The 15,558-nt window shown below is 40.7% G+C and overlaps 1 protein-coding gene across 2 annotated transcripts in view; it reads left to right on the top strand.

Moving 5' to 3' along the window:
• The window catches only part of MBTPS1 (membrane bound transcription factor peptidase, site 1), a 71,888-nt gene that overhangs the window by 19,004 nt on the left and 37,326 nt on the right, over nucleotides 1-15,558 (top strand). For both annotated transcript variants that reach the window (XM_036750375.1, XM_036750374.1), the window contains exons 4-8: nucleotides 1,928-2,131; nucleotides 5,325-5,435; nucleotides 5,827-5,936; nucleotides 10,495-10,611; nucleotides 11,356-11,423. In XM_036750375.1, the coding sequence (XP_036606270.1) occupies nucleotides 1,928-2,131; nucleotides 5,325-5,435; nucleotides 5,827-5,936; nucleotides 10,495-10,611; nucleotides 11,356-11,423 (610 nt within the window). The remainder of the gene's footprint in view (nucleotides 1-1,927; nucleotides 2,132-5,324; nucleotides 5,436-5,826; nucleotides 5,937-10,494; nucleotides 10,612-11,355; nucleotides 11,424-15,558) is intronic.

Here is a 15,558-nt window from a genome sequence, read left to right as displayed (position 1 = left end):
CAGCTAGGTTATGTTACTTAACCTGTTGGACCCTCAGATTCTGTTTCTGTAAAATGATGATAATCTGCATCTCAGCGTTGTTGGGAACAAAATATTTTGTAAATGATAAAGCCATTTCATAAATACATACTATTTTATAATAAAAATATTTAAGTCATTTTCGCCCAGCATTTTAATTTCTCTCAAGTCTAGTGAGGATGAGTTGCTAGATCTAGAATTAGATTTTTCTTCATTTCAACATATGGATTAACTTTCATTTTAAGAGATCGTTACTGTACAGCCATCCTTCCCTTTCTCATCACTATTTAGGAAGTCTCTGGGAATGGACATAATTGTCTGTTGTGAAGAGAAAATCCTTCCCTCACCTACTCCCCTCAAGCTGGATCTCAAAAAAGTTAATTACATGCTCAAAAATGTTTTAAAATAATTTTTTTTCTGGTTTAACTGCTTTCACTATTACATATTAATTAAAAAGGAAATATATTCTTTTGTTTAATAGGAAGAACTATATGGTCATGGATTATTTATTTACAAAAGATTTTTTAAACTACTAATAGCTCTAGGCACAGTCATTTAAAGCCCTTTGAAAGGCAGCTCCAGCCTGTCTTTCTAGGCTTATTAGATGTCATCCCCTTTATGCCCTCCTTGGTCCAGCCACACTGGCCGCCTTGCAGTTTGCACCAGTCCATCTTCCCAGTGGTCTCTGCATAGGCTCCATCCAGACTTAGAATTCATTCCCTTCCATCTTGTCCTAGTAAAACCCCAGCTCCAAGGCATGCACCCCCTTTCCCCCCCATCCCCCGCCTCCTGTCAGCCTTTCTTGTGCCCATCTACCCCCACTCTCTGATTCCCATTACTTTGTAGGGACAAAGACTAGATCTTTGATTTCATTGGTATGGATTGGGCAGAGGTGTCACTCAAGTCACTCTCAAGTGTGGCCCAATCCAGATGAAAATGTTACTGGGAAGTATGTAACAAAATAAAAATACAGTGAATCCTGGGTAACATTGAAACTGAGTCAGTATGAACTGTAGGGATCCTTATGTATGGATTAGTGGCCTCTGTTTTGACTTAAGTTTGATGCCACAATTATATATGGTCCTGGCCCTGGGGGGAGGGGGGAAGGTGTCTTTGCATGTTAGAGGGTTACCTAGAATGTTGAGATAAGTGACTGGCTCACGGTCATGTAGCCACTCTGTGTCCTTTCTGCCTGTGAGGTTGGCTCTCTGTCCAAGCTGTCATGCCTTGTGTGTGCTTGACGTGTTTGGTATGTGCTTATATTTTTAAGTGCTCTTTCCCCAGGAGTTTTTTAAGAACAAAATTGTTTCATTTTTGTTATTGTATCCATAATGCCTTGCACAGTGTATGCATATAGCTAATATTATATACATATAGCATATAATAAGTGCTTGTCAGTTGAACCCAGTTAAATGTTCCTGCTTGTGACCATGAAAATTTAATATCTAGTGATTCCCAAGATCTGTTTGTGTCTGTGTACATTGGAAGTAAAGTAGCAGCAGTATAGGAGGCAGCAGCTTTGGTGAAACAATTCCATGGAGTTTGTTGTTGGCCTCTCACCTAACTGGCAGGATTCAAGAATAAGGAATTCTTTTTATTTTTTTTTATATTCATTTATTTATTTATTTGAATTTTTTTTTTAATTTTTACTTTTTTTTTTTTTTTTAAGAATAAGGAATTCTGTGGTGGCCTGGAAAAGGCTTCTGGCTTCTCTTCTGAGCAAGTTATCTGTCATTGAATGGTCAGTTATTCACTAAGTAGGCCTTGTTGAGTGTGGGGTCTCTGACTCTGCCCACCATTATTCCTTCCACTTACCATTGTAAAACAGCAAAAGAAAAAACTGGTTTGCAGAGTCTTCTTGCAAGTATTTTTTCCTTTTTTGTTGTGACATTTTCTTCTTGGTGCCCAGCTGACCCCACAGTGCCCTGCAATGAGACCAGATGGACGCAGAAATGGCAGTCATCTCGCCCCCTTAGAAGAGCAAGCCTTTCCCTAGGCTCTGGATTCTGGCACGCAACAGGAAGGCATTCTAGCAGGCGCTTGTTGAGAGCCATCCCGCGGCAGGTCGCCCAGACCCTCCAGGCTGATGTCCTCTGGCAGATGGGATATACAGGTGAGGAGTTTGCATAGCAGCACCATCAATGAGTGCTCTGGCACTGCTGAAGCAGCTGTACGGTGGGTTCTGTCTGACCCTTCCCTCTTCATTGTTTGGGTTCTGTGCAGCATTGACTGTCAAACACGTCTCTCTTTGACATGGCCGTCGGCTTCTCTGAAAAGGGCCACTCTTCTCTTCTTCAGTGAGTGTCTTTGGTCAGGCGTCTCTGTCGCTTGTTTTCTAAGGTACAGCTGTGTCCGAAGTCTGCCACATCAGTGCAGTCCTTTAGGTTAATTTTATATTTTTACGTGGGTTTCAGGATATGTTTGCTAAAACTTAAAAATTCAATTTGGTAAAGGTAGAAAATCTAATCTATATCTTCTCTGCCCCAGATCTCTCAGTCTTGGCCATCGCCATTACACTGTCTGCTTAGAAGTCTCAGGGTAAGATTTAGTGGCTTTGGAAGTTATGGAGTCTGGAGTCTGGGTGCTTTGTCCACAGCCCAGTTCCCTCTCGCCCAAGTGCTCACTTGGGGATGCTATTGACCGACATTTTAGCCTCCCTCCCTTAACAAAATCACATTCCAGTAGTTTAGGATGCTTTTCTGGTTGCAGGGGGTACAAAGGCAAATAAACGGTTAACAGGAGCTTAGAATCTAGTAGGAGAGATATGAACAGGGACACAAATAAGTATCATTCGGGGTTAGAGTGTGATAAGCACTTAGGAAAAGTACTGGGAGAGATTTGGAGGAAGTGCCGCCCCGCTCCCCCTCCCCCCCCAAGATGGTGCCTGGGCTTGGCCAGATCACTCATTTAGCCCTTACAGTGCTTCTTTATAACGAGAAGGCAGAGGATATTTTTATTTTCCATTGCTTGGGTTGGGGTAGAGACATGGGAAGAATAAAACCAATTAAATATTTTTGATACCAGTGTAAAAGAGTAAGCTTTGTTAGGGTGAGTAGTTATCGTCAGGTTTTTGTTGGGTTAGATGTCTGAATGGGGGTAACTGAAGATAATAAACATGAGTGGTGATAATTTTTTTAGTTGTAAAGGCTTCCTGCTCACTGCTAATTTTTCAAAAATGTGCCTGTTTATCTTTAGGGGTTAGGTAGTCTTTGTTTTTAAGAAAACCTAATATATTAACAATTTGAAATTAGAAAATCTAAACCAGTAGATAATTATTTGCATTACAAAAGTGACTTTTGTTTTAAAAAGATATTAAATACCTCAGGGTTCTTTTAAATAGTAATAGCTTCAAGTCCTAGCAGATTTAAAACATGCTTCCAGGCACTCAGAAGCTTGTATTACATAGAGCCAGAGCTGCCCCTTTGTTCTCAAAGCATCGCCGATGTTGGGGTGTGAAATGCCTGCCCTTCCATGTCCTGTGATGTCAGTGATGCTGTGAAAGTTGGCAGGACACGTCTGTACAGGGGCAAAGGTTGACTCTGTTGTGATTTTTTTTCTACTTCAATAATTTTTGACTCGGGTTGGGTCAATGTGAAGCCAAAACATCCTTTTTTTTTTTTAGAAGTGAGCATCACATTTTAATCCTGTCAAATTCTTAATAATTTAGTGTAATGTAATAGAAAGATTGACTGCCTGGCACCCACCTCTGCCAGTGAGTAACTGTGTTACTTTGGGTAAATCACTTAGCCTCACTATAAAATAGTCTTCTCCCTAAAATGGGGATAATTATACCTGCCCTGCCTATCTTGCAGACTCTTGTGAGGATGAGATGGGACAGAAGATATCTTAGTATAAAGAAAGTACTTGTGAAAACCATCAAGTTCCCTACAAAAGATGAGGGCTAGTGGTGCTTATAAAGAAAGGTCAGTACTTTCGTTACTTATAGATTGGCAAGGAGTTCTCAGTTGTGAAACTATCATGTTAGGAGATTTCCCATTCAAAAAGAATTCACTGCGTCTCTATCAGTGAGGCAGTGTTACTGCAGACGTATGGTTAGAACATGGTATTTCTTCAGCCAGCAGACTATTGCTTAGTTAGTCACAGCCGTCAAAAATGGCTGTCTTCAGCATGACTTTTTCTGGATTACTTTGAAGGGTAGAAACCACTTCCCTCTTTCCTGTCAACCCCACCTCTTAGGTTGATACTTTCTTGGTGCTTTCCCTTTGTAGAATCAGCACAGTATGTCTGACAAAGACAGGGACACATTACACTTTGTGGGGAGTACCCATCACCATTTATGTCTGGGTGAAATCTAGCTAATTTGAACATGTCAGGGCAGTGAGGAAGGAGGGAGGAAGACAGCCAGGTGTAGCTGGAGGTTTTATTGTGGTGTAGAAAGGAGCAGTCCCAGTGCCTTGCTTAGATAATGGACTTTTAGGCAAATTGAGACACAAGCATTTTTTTTTTTTTTAGCATCTGTTGGTTCTACTTCTTTTTCCCTTCTTGCTCCCCTTCCTTTGCTGTCTTCCAGCTATTTGGGTCCTCCTGACCCAATCCGAGGGGACCAAGATAGTACATTTGTGATACTAGGTGGGATCCTCTTCTCCCTCTGGGTATGGCTGAGGTGAGTGTGGCCAAGGGGACTTTGTGGGTCTGTCTGGGACAAAGTGGTTTTGCCGCACTAGAGCTGGGTGCATCGCATACCTGTTTTCTATACCCTAGGATGGGGATTTTCCTCTATAATAGATTCTTGTTGAGAACCTGAGAAGAACAGTATTGTCCAGGGTCTGTGACTGTTGACGTGTGTCTCTAGAACTTGGGAAGGATTCAGAGAGTGCTGTACCAGAGAGACTCTGGGGACATCATTGAGTACAGACACAGTCCCATGTGTAAAATGTGCCCAGCACTCGGGCTACAAAACTGCCTTTTTCCAGATGGATACAGGCCCCACAGCATCTTTGATGGCCATTCCTAGATGAAGGGTTGTGAAGAGAGCGTCTACAGACACAGAAACCAAAGGTCTTCACCTAGTACCTGCCAGCAGTGTTCATCACTATGTTCTCACCTGTAGTCTCTTTGAACAGTAGGATTGTGTAAGCAAGTTCTTACAAAATACACCAGCCCCATTTTCTTTGCTTCCTTCTTTCAATACCCCGGCTACCACAGCCCTGCTGTTCCATCCCAACTTTTTTCCTTAGTCATTTAGGTCTGCTGTGTTTTTTTGTCTCACTGTTCAGGAATATGTCATGTAGATAACCAAGAAACAAATTGATCTAAACGTGATCTTGTTTTGTCTCTGGAATTAGGAGCTAGTGTAAGAGTGGCTGTTTTTGATACTGGACTGAGTGAGAAACATCCCCACTTCAAAAATGTCAAGGAGAGAACCAACTGGACTAATGAGAGAACGCTAGATGATGGTAGGTGACCCACAAGGCCCTGAAAGTAATGCAGACGGGAGGCTTTCAAATAGCATGTCCCCTCCCCCCACCCCCACCTCCATTTGGTGCTCAGTGATGAGAAGTCATTTCCATCCTCTAATTTTCCTATTAAAATTGTATATCTCAATACCATAATTCTTCAACTTGTCTTCTGTGGCAGCTGAGATTTTCCCAAATGGAGGAAACTTGGAAGTAGGGTCTTGAGGAAAGAAGGTGGGAACTCTGTACGTAGGACAGGGAACCATTAGATACTTTTTCAAGAATCCTGGAAATGAAGTCTTTGCTTCCGAGTAGTTGTTTTGGGGCAGATTTTTCGGGGCACATAAACAATTGTATTTAAGTATGATTTATTTCTTCTTGTGGGCAACAGGTTTGGGCCATGGCACCTTTGTAGCGGGCGTGATAGCCAGCATGAGGGAGTGCCAGGGATTTGCTCCTGATGCAGAGTTACATATTTTCAGGGTCTTCACCAATAATCAGGTGGGTATTTTGAGATGTGAAATAGGTCAGATTTGATTTAAATCAAAGTGACACCTTACTAATCAGGAAGAAATAAATCTAATGTCTTCTATTTTTAAAGGTAAATTTGCCTTACTTGCTGAAATCTCATCCATATTCTTTGTTACTCATCCACATTCTTAATAACTTAGATTTATATTTTATTTTTATAAAGTACAGAATATATATTATAAAGCAATAATTCTGTTTTTCCCTCTAGGTAAGTAATTTTCTAGTCACAGCTGAAAATTGGATAAGTACATCTCTAACTAGTGAGGTGATTCATTTGGTTGGGAGAGAAATCCTTTCCATCTAACTCAGTAGATAGGCATGAACATTTACCTTACATGATTAGGATCACTACCTTTACCAGAACAAACATTTAAATTACTTTATCTAATTTAAACAGATGTCTGTGCTTTTGGACACTTAACTAAACAATATGCATGTTTTTAATCAGAACAAACACATATAATTGAATATTTTCCTGCTTGAGTGTTCTGAGTGCTGTGCACGGGGAGGGGGTGACGGTGGACACAGGTCACTGACGGCCGTAGTGGGGAGATGAAAGTCCTCTGTGAGGGGCTGCCTGGGTCACCACCAGGCCTAAAGAGCGCCCCTTGCCCTGGGGATGGGGCATCAAGACATGAACCCTGCTACTGATGACCTCTGTGAACCTGGACAAGTCGTTTTGTTGCCTGGGGCCTAATTTTCTTCACTTGTAAAATGAGAGAGGTAAAATCATCTTTGAAAATTTTTTTATCCTCAATAGACACAAAGTAAGATGAGCATATCCATGTACTCCATGTACAAAGTAGAACCAACACCTTCCCCCCACCCCCAGGATTATATATGAAGCTAGGAATCTCTATTTCATGCAGCTTGCTTTTGTTTTTAGATATATAATAAATTGTACATGCTGATCTACTTGCCAAGTCAATAAATAGATTATAAACACCTCTTATGTGCCAAGCACTGTGCTGACCACTGGGGATCCAAAGAAAGGCAAAAATAAAGAGTCCCTGTTTTCAAGAAGCCCACAGTCTAATGGGGGAGACAATATACAAACAGCTCTGTACAGATAACATAGATATGGGTGCACAAAGACAATAAAGACAAGAGAAGTTGGAGGTGATATCAGTTTATTATCCAGCATTAAAGGATGCCCAGAAAGCCTTCTTGCAGAAGGTGGACTTGAAGGAAGCCTGGGGACACGGGAGGTGGAGGTGAGGAGGGAGAGAGCTCCAGGCACGGGGCCAGCCGGAGAAGGCTACAGGCAGGGAGATGGAGGGCCTTGTTTGTGGCACAGCCAAGAGGCCAGTGCCCCTGGAGCCCAGCGTCCGTGGGAGAGAGGAAGGTGAAAGAAGGTTGGAAAGGTAGGAGAGGGACAGGATTATTAAGGACTCTGAAAGTCAAATAGAGCATTTCCTCTTTGATCCTACAACCTGTTAGGAGCCACTGGCAGGTGATGATGAGGGGAATGATGTGTAGGCAGACCTCGGCTTTAGGAAGATGGAAACTGGGTGAGCTCCCCGTGCTTAAAGGGGTGGGAGATGGAGGATGAGCCAGCAAAGGAGAGTGAGAAGGAAAGGTCAGACAGCGTGGGGGAGATCCAAGAACAGTGCTACAGAAGCAACATGAGGAGCCAGGTAGATTAAAGTCTGGGAAGTGGCCATGGAACTTAACTAAGATTTTTGGCAACTCTGGAAGAAGCCAGGTTGTAAGCAATTAAGGATTTCAAGGTAGTTACCATTTATGAAGTGCCTGCTTTGTGCTAACCATGAGGGGATACAAGTATAAAAAAAAAAGATAGGCTGTGCCCTCAAGGAGCTTACAGTCTGAAGGGAGAAGGGAAGGAGGGGCAGGTTTGTGGTGTGGCCAGGTGATAAAGGCCTACAGAGTGTAGCTGGATGAGGAGGAGGAGTGGGACAGAGAATGTATGATTGACTCCCCTAGGAATCTGCGCCTGAAGGGTAGAATGGCTATCAGCCCAAATACAGCATAAGAGAGGCAGGGCTTTTTGTTTTAAAAATAATCTCTAAGAGATCATTACACCTTTAGAGTTTCATCCTTCAGTAAACTAGGCAAATTATGCAGTTAACCCAGTCTTCATTTTTTTCCTATTAATTCATAGATTTTTTAGAAAAAAAAAGATAAGATTTTTTTTTCAGTTCCCAAACAACAAGTTCCCCAATTTAGAATGAATTTTGAAAACGGAAAAATTTTCTGTAACCTACAGAAGACATTACTATTATTAAAAACTTGATTTTGCCTTTAAAATAACCTCCAATTAACCCAAATACTTAAAGGAATTTTACTTTCCTGGTTGGACTTTTAAAAAACACATGCGTCAAGGTAGATATTTCTTAAGTATTCTCGTATCTCTGAAATTAATTATATTTGGTAAAATCAAGGAATGATTGTCAAATGCTTATGTTCTAGCCAGCTTTTTCACAGCTGTCAAGGACTAACTCCTAGGCCAAAATAATATTTGTACGTTATTGTGTGTGTGTGTGTGTATACATATACACACATATGATACATATACATGATGTAATAATAATCCCTGACATTTAAATAGTGCTTTAAAATGAGCTAGTTTAGCAGGTGAAGTTTATAAAATAGTTCTGAAGGGGGTATATGACTGTATTGTTTCTAAATAGAAATTGTAGTTCCCATCTTTTGATCTTGAATATACCTTAAAACTCTTGTCTTTCTGTAGAAAAGGCAGTGTGATGCAGTGACCAGACCTTGGGGCCTAGACTCAGAAAACCTCTCTTTGACCTGTAGCAGCCACAGGGCCAGGGTTGAGTGGCTTAAACTCGGAGAGCCTCTGTTTCCATCTGTAAACTGACTATTGTAATGCTGGCATTACTTAGCTAAGGATGGTATTTCATAAATTTTAAAGGGACACACAGAGGTCAGATCTGTGAGTTGTAGTGTCTTTAAAGTTAGTGCTTTTAAAAAGTCTTCAAGAAATGAAAAGCATTTAAAGATTTAAAAATCACAGTTGTAATATGCTGGCTTAAAAAACTTAAATCTATAACATTTTGTAGAAAAATGGCCTAATTTTCAGTGGTAAATCCCATGCTTGGGAAGTTTCCTGCTCTTTGTAAATACGTCTCCAAACTAAAGCGGGGGGAACTATAAGAAGGTGGCACCAGTTTAAAAGCAGCTTTTTAAAAATCATTCTTAATAGGCAAGTGGCAGAGTGACTCATACCCACTTTTGGTTTGACTCTTTGAAATAAAAAAAAATCAATTGGTGATATTTAAAGTAATGTATCCCTGCATTAAGAAAGGCACTATGTGGACAGTCACATCACAGCCCCTCGCTCCCTCTTCCTCTGTCCCTCTCCCTCCCTCTCTCCCCGCTTCCCTCCCTCTTTTTCTTTTCCCCCCTCCCTCCCAGACTCCTCCTCTCCCCTTACTTGATTAGGAACGGGCCTTGTTTCCTTGGCATTGGGCACACTTGAGGGAACACCCCCTCCACTAAGGCAGAACAACAACCCGTCTGTCATTTCTAGTCTCTAGGAGTCGAGCTGGGTGTTGAGAGAGCATGGTTGGCTAGTTGATGTTAGAGGCAGGACTTGAATCCGGGTCTTCTTGTCTCTGTGACCTGCCTTCTGTGCCACCATATCATATTGTTTTTCACGGATGTTGACATGAAAATCCTTTTTCGAATGATTCTGGTACTGAACATCACATACCCAAGTAACGATTAACAGGCATCTGTCAAGGTAAACCCTTTCAGAAGAGCTGCTTCTATGGTGAGATTTTCAATGTGGATGCGCACCTTAGGATAGAATAACCAGGCAGTTGGTAAGACAGAGCTCCATTTCCTGCTCGTTTGGAATTTAGCTCTAAGGAATTACATTGTTTTTGTTCTTTTTTAAGTTTGAGGACATTATTCATGCTTTGAGCGTTCTAATTGTCTACATCTGAGACTTCCTTCTAAGGTGGAGGTCATTTGGATTCTCAAAAACTACCACAGAATGTGCAGGTCTGGGGAAGAACTGTATATCCTGAGGACTAGCCTTAGCAGGTGCACACAAACCAGTCCCTTCCCAAAGGATCAGCCATGACCAACTGATAGCATCTTTAGCCATAGAAACTGATGGTGCCATGTACTAAAATGTAGATGTGCTCTGCCTTGTTGAAGAGAGTGACTATACCCCTGTGGTCACAGAGCCCGTACAATAGTCTAATTGGAATTTTATCTTTTAATATGCAATAAACCTTCTACAATACATTTCCTCAGGTTTGCAGTAGTTTCTTACTATTTTGGGGAGGGAGTGAAGCCAAAATTATATTACCTAAGAACATCTCTATTTTTATAACAGAAATTAATGGGAAAATGATTCACTTGTACAATCAACTTTTAGGATTTTGCTTTATTTCAGAAAGTGAAACTATTTTAAAATAGGTAAAGGTTGGTGATTTTACATTGTGCTTCTGAAATTCCAGGTTTTGCACTTTATTTAAAACTTTGTGAGAGGCCTTGCTAACATACTAAAACAGATTGTTTTTCAATTGACTAGGTTTCTTATACATCTTGGTTTTTGGATGCTTTCAACTATGCTATTTTAAAGAAAATCGATGTGCTAAATCTCAGCATTGGTGGCCCAGACTTCATGGATCACCCTTTTGTTGACAAGGTTTGTAGAAAAACTACCGACAATGTAAGTTGTGTTTGGACTGTGATTCCTGCTGGAGTACCCTGTGTTTGGGTAGTTCATTTCTGCAGTAGTGTGTGGTTTTCGACAGATTGTTAGAGTGGCTCTGTAAGGAAGGACGATGGATTCGATACATTCCGTGTTTTGGAAACGAGAGAAATAATTGTTCAGGAATAGTACGTAGCATCTTGTTAAAATGCTTCTTTCCTTCCTTGAAACAAATTCCCAGTTGTGTTTCCCTGAGTTTGTAACTGGAGAGGCACCCTTGGCCTTATGGGAAAGGAGCACACATTGGACTTGGGAGTCTCTCAGAAGGATTCCGTCTGTTTTCGCTCTTCCCCTTTCTGACAGGGTGACCTCTCCAAGGCTTGCCTTCTTCCCCCATCAGCTGAGAGTAGTGGTACTTTGACTCCAAACCTTGCAGAATGGCAGAGAAAGCTTGTAAACTGCCATGGGTGGAAGCCGTTGTTTGTTGTCCAGTTTCCATTGGGAAGGGCTTCTCTTTGTATTTTGTATGTGCACTAGCATGCAAACCAGTGTGATCTGGTAATTGGCTTATTTTTATTCTCTCAGTAGTCACTAACCTCTCTAGCCACAATAGTCTGCACATTTTAGGGGGAGAGAGTTTGAGAAAATCCTTCTCTTTTTAGGAAGTCTCTGTATTGTTCTCTGAAAAATTACGTGGTTATTTAAAGAGGTATAATTCAGTTTTTTTTGGCTTTTTAGGTATGGGAATTGACAGCTAACAATGTCATCATGGTTTCTGCTATTGGCAATGATGGTCCACTCTACGGGTGAGTAGCTTAAAAAGTGTAGTGACTTCTCTATCTGAATTTATTGTTGCTGACATTTTGTCTTTGCGGATGGGGGTGATTTGTCTTAAGCCACTTACGTTCAGAGGCTCCTATTCAGTAGAAAGGACTTCTTCTCTTTCTTATATTCCATTTGATTCAATAAAGCATGCCAGATTAAGATAGGGTAAGTAGATTTTGGCTCAGACTCTAGCTGCCACTGAATATTCATTCATCTGGGGGCTTGAGGCAGTTCTCTTCACCTTTCTAGGTCTCAGTTTCCTCAGAGGTAATATGAATTATGGGTTGGAGTCCATGATTTCTAAGGTCCCTTCCAGCAATTAAATCCTATGAGATATGTATAGTCGTATTTCCAAGGGTCCATATCATGAGAAACTAAAAAGAAGATCCTCTTGCGTGCCATTCAAAGACACATGCTCCATTTATTGAATTTCCCTTTGTAGCAAAGGAAGGTGAGGTCCCGGTGTAAACATGACGTAACCTGTCCAGCTGGTTGGTTAGTGTGACTTGAGAAGCCAGGAGGGGCCAGGCAGGGGTAGGGTGGGGAACGGGTGCACTGAGGCCACGGGGTGGGACGTGGAAGCTGTGAGGGTCATTGCAAGCAGAAGGATTGGCAGAAGTGGCGGCCCAGGTCTGCATCCTTAGTCGTGTTGTCCTGGTTGGGAAATGCCAGGAGAGAAACACGAAGATCTTTTTTTCCCTTAAAACTGAGATCAGGTGACAGCTGGGCTGGCTTTGGGCAGTGCCTACAAAAGGGTCCTTACCTATCATGACTCTTACTCGTCTACTCTGTCTTTCAGAATTGCTGTCCCTCCTGGCGTGTCTTCTCTCTTCTCCTGCTTATTCATATTCTTTCCGTTCTTCTGGGTCTATTTCATGTGCTGTTGTCTATACTAACTCTACCTCACCTGTTGCAGATTACACTGATACTCACCTTTCCCTGAATTCTAATTTATATTATATTTTTTTATATTATATTTATATATATTATATAATATATATTTGTATTTTTATATTATATTTTTACTTCCAGGATACACAATTCAGTCAGTGTAGTTGTCTTTCCTGTCATGCATATTGCAACCCCTTAGCAATTTTTTAGTCTTTGTGAATTGATACATCTGAAAAAATTGTCACCTGTTTGTCTACTTTTTAGTGACAAACTGCTTCAGACATAGCTAGACTATCTCTTGGTCAATAGATAGATCCATTGCCAGGCCCACACGTGAAGGCTCTTGAATTTGGTTGTAGGGTCTATCAGAGCTTGTGTTTCACTGGTATAGTATTTCAGATGGGAAGATCTTCTTCTTGCCATGATCCATGATGAACTTTAATGGAAGACCATGCTATTTAATCCTTTATTAAGTTCGTTTGTATTTCATGTGTCTTACTGTCTAGTTAAGAGTAGGGGAAAAAAAAACTCCTTGAATGCAAAGTTGATCTCTTCTATGTATCTTCTGGGCAAATGGCAAGTACTCATTAAGTACTTTGGTTAATTCAGTATTGGCAGTTACCTGGGGAAGTGGATAAAGCACTGCACCTGGAGTCTGGAAGACCTGAGTTCACAGCCAGCCTCTGATGCTTACTGGCTGTGGGCATGTTACTTACCCTCCAGCTGCCTCAGTTTTTTCATGTGTTAAATGGAGATAATACTACCATCTGCTTCCCAGGATTGTTGTGAAGATAAAATTAGGTAACTTTTGTAAAGTACATTGTAAACCTCAAAGTGCTTTACGTAGTTTATGTGTACAGATGTAAGACAGATAGCACTAGCACATAGGATGGCTGCTAGCACAGATTCACTCTTGATTGGTCAGACAGGAAAGATAGCTTCCAAGGGGTTAATAATCTTACTTTAGTCTAGTTTTCTCACAAGAAGGTTGCTGATTATGGAAGCACAACTCCTATAGCATTCCCTAATCACCCTTGGGTCTGGATGGGGTCAATTGAGACAGGCACAACTTGTGAATTCTCTTAAATCCCTTCAAACTTTGATGGGGGCCAGTCAAGGCACACACAGCATTCTAGTTTGTGCATTCAACCCAAAGGTTCCCTACTTCTTGACCAGTGCCCACCTGCTTTGTGGGGCAGCAGACAAAGAAGGCATATTACCAGCAATAGCCCCACAAGTTTACATCACCTCATTCCTCTATCTCACTGTGCAGTCGCAGCGGATGTTTACACTTTCAACATAATGTGTATATTATTTATCATTATATAATGCTGCACAAGCGTGGTGGAGATGTTTTGAACCATAATTGAGGGAACTCATATCTAAAACATGGGAACAAGAGATTGTTGATGACTGTCGATCCTGGGAAACTGAACTCTAAGAAATAATAACAGATATCCACTTTACACACACCAAAATCCACCTTACTTACAATGGAGAATTATTATTATTAATTATCATTATTATAGTGGTTACTACCAAGGGTGGATAGCTCTGGTAAAGACCTGTTAGCATGTTTAACAGTAAGTAGTTAAGTGGTCTCTTCTATATGGAGATTCCTCGTAGGATTTTATTTTGGTAAACACTCAGTATCCATTTGATATATTTTCTTAAAATTAATGCCATCACTCCTCAATCGATAAATGGCCAAAGGATATGAACAGGCAGTTTTAGAGGAAGAAATTAAAGCAATCTATAGTCATTAAAAAAATGCCCTAAATCACTATTGATTAGAGAAATGCAAATCAAAACAACTCTGAGGTACATCACACCTATCAGTTTGGCTAACATGACAAAACAGAAAAATGATAAACGTTGGAGAAGATGTGGGAAGATTGGAACACTAATGCATTGTTGGTGGAGTTGTGAACTGATCCAACCATTCTGGAGAACAATTTGGAATTCTGCCCAAATCGCTATAAAACTGTGCATATCTTTTGATCCAGCAGTAGCACTACTAAGTCTGTATCCCAAAGAGATCATAAAAAAGGGAAAAGAATCCACATATACAAAAGCATTTATAGCAGCTTTCTTTTGTAGTGGAAAAGAATTGGAAATTGAGGGGATGCCCATCAATTGGGGAATGGCCAAACAAGTTATGGTATATGAATGCGATGGGATACTATTGTTCCATAAGAAATGGTGAGCTGTAGAGAAGAATTAGAATGAATATGAGGAACCATGAAGAAGAAAAAACAAAACAAAACACCTGTTTAACAAGAAAGTATATGTAGAACCTATATCAGATTGCATGCTGTCTTGGAGAGGGGGGAGGGGAGGGAGGTGGAGAAAATTTAAAACAATGGAAGTAAATGTGGAAAACTAAAAATAAATTAATTTATTAAAAAAATTAATGCCAGAAATGCTGATGATATTTTTATGTCATATAGATTCAGTTATGGATTTTGTCAATTTTATGAGATTACTTTTTTTGATACCAAGGCATAGAAATGCCAGTTTACTGTCCAGTTCATAACTTTGTCCCTATATACATTGTCTCGGTTGTTATACTGTTAGAGCTAAGTATTGGGTACTTTTATCTTTCTTGTACATTCAGTTCCATAGTTTGAGGTTTTATTGCATTATTTTAGCTTCTTTGGGTGCCAGTATTAAGTATGCAAGAAATTACATGACTGACTTGTAGAATCATAGCTCAGGGTGTCTTAGAAATGGATAATTGATGCTTTTCAGCCTCACATTTTGCTGTGGAACTGAGGTGTCAGACATGGTGCAGCATTCCCAAGTATGGTTTGAATTATATTAAAATGTAACTGGGAAATGTTTAACAAAATAAATGAAAATACAAGAACACCCATAGATAACATGTCATTTTAAAACTAAGTCAGTGTATGACCTGCAGGATCCTTATGTACAGAATTGTGGCCCCATTTTTGTTTGACACCCCCACTGTGTGTGGTGAGTCCATTGACATAAATCCTGATAGCTCTTGAGCACCCTTCTCTGTTCTTTCTGTGAGGGAAACAAGGAGTAAGAGTTAGTTGAACAGTGGAGAAGAAGGCACCTGAAGCAGCTAACAGGTGATGCAGGTGTTGTGATTCGGGTGTGTCCTGCAGAAATTCAGAGGGTGGGGGGCAGGTGGAGGGGCAGAACTTGGCCTGGACAGAAGGTGAAGGGGAGCAAGGAGGACATTCTTGCTGAAAACAA

Source organism: Trichosurus vulpecula, chromosome 3 (assembly GCF_011100635.1).
Source record: "Trichosurus vulpecula isolate mTriVul1 chromosome 3, mTriVul1.pri, whole genome shotgun sequence".
NCBI lineage: Eukaryota > Metazoa > Chordata > Mammalia > Diprotodontia > Phalangeridae > Trichosurus > Trichosurus vulpecula.
The sequence above is the reverse complement of the archived record's forward strand: the minus strand, read 5'-3'. Positions and strand labels throughout refer to the sequence as shown.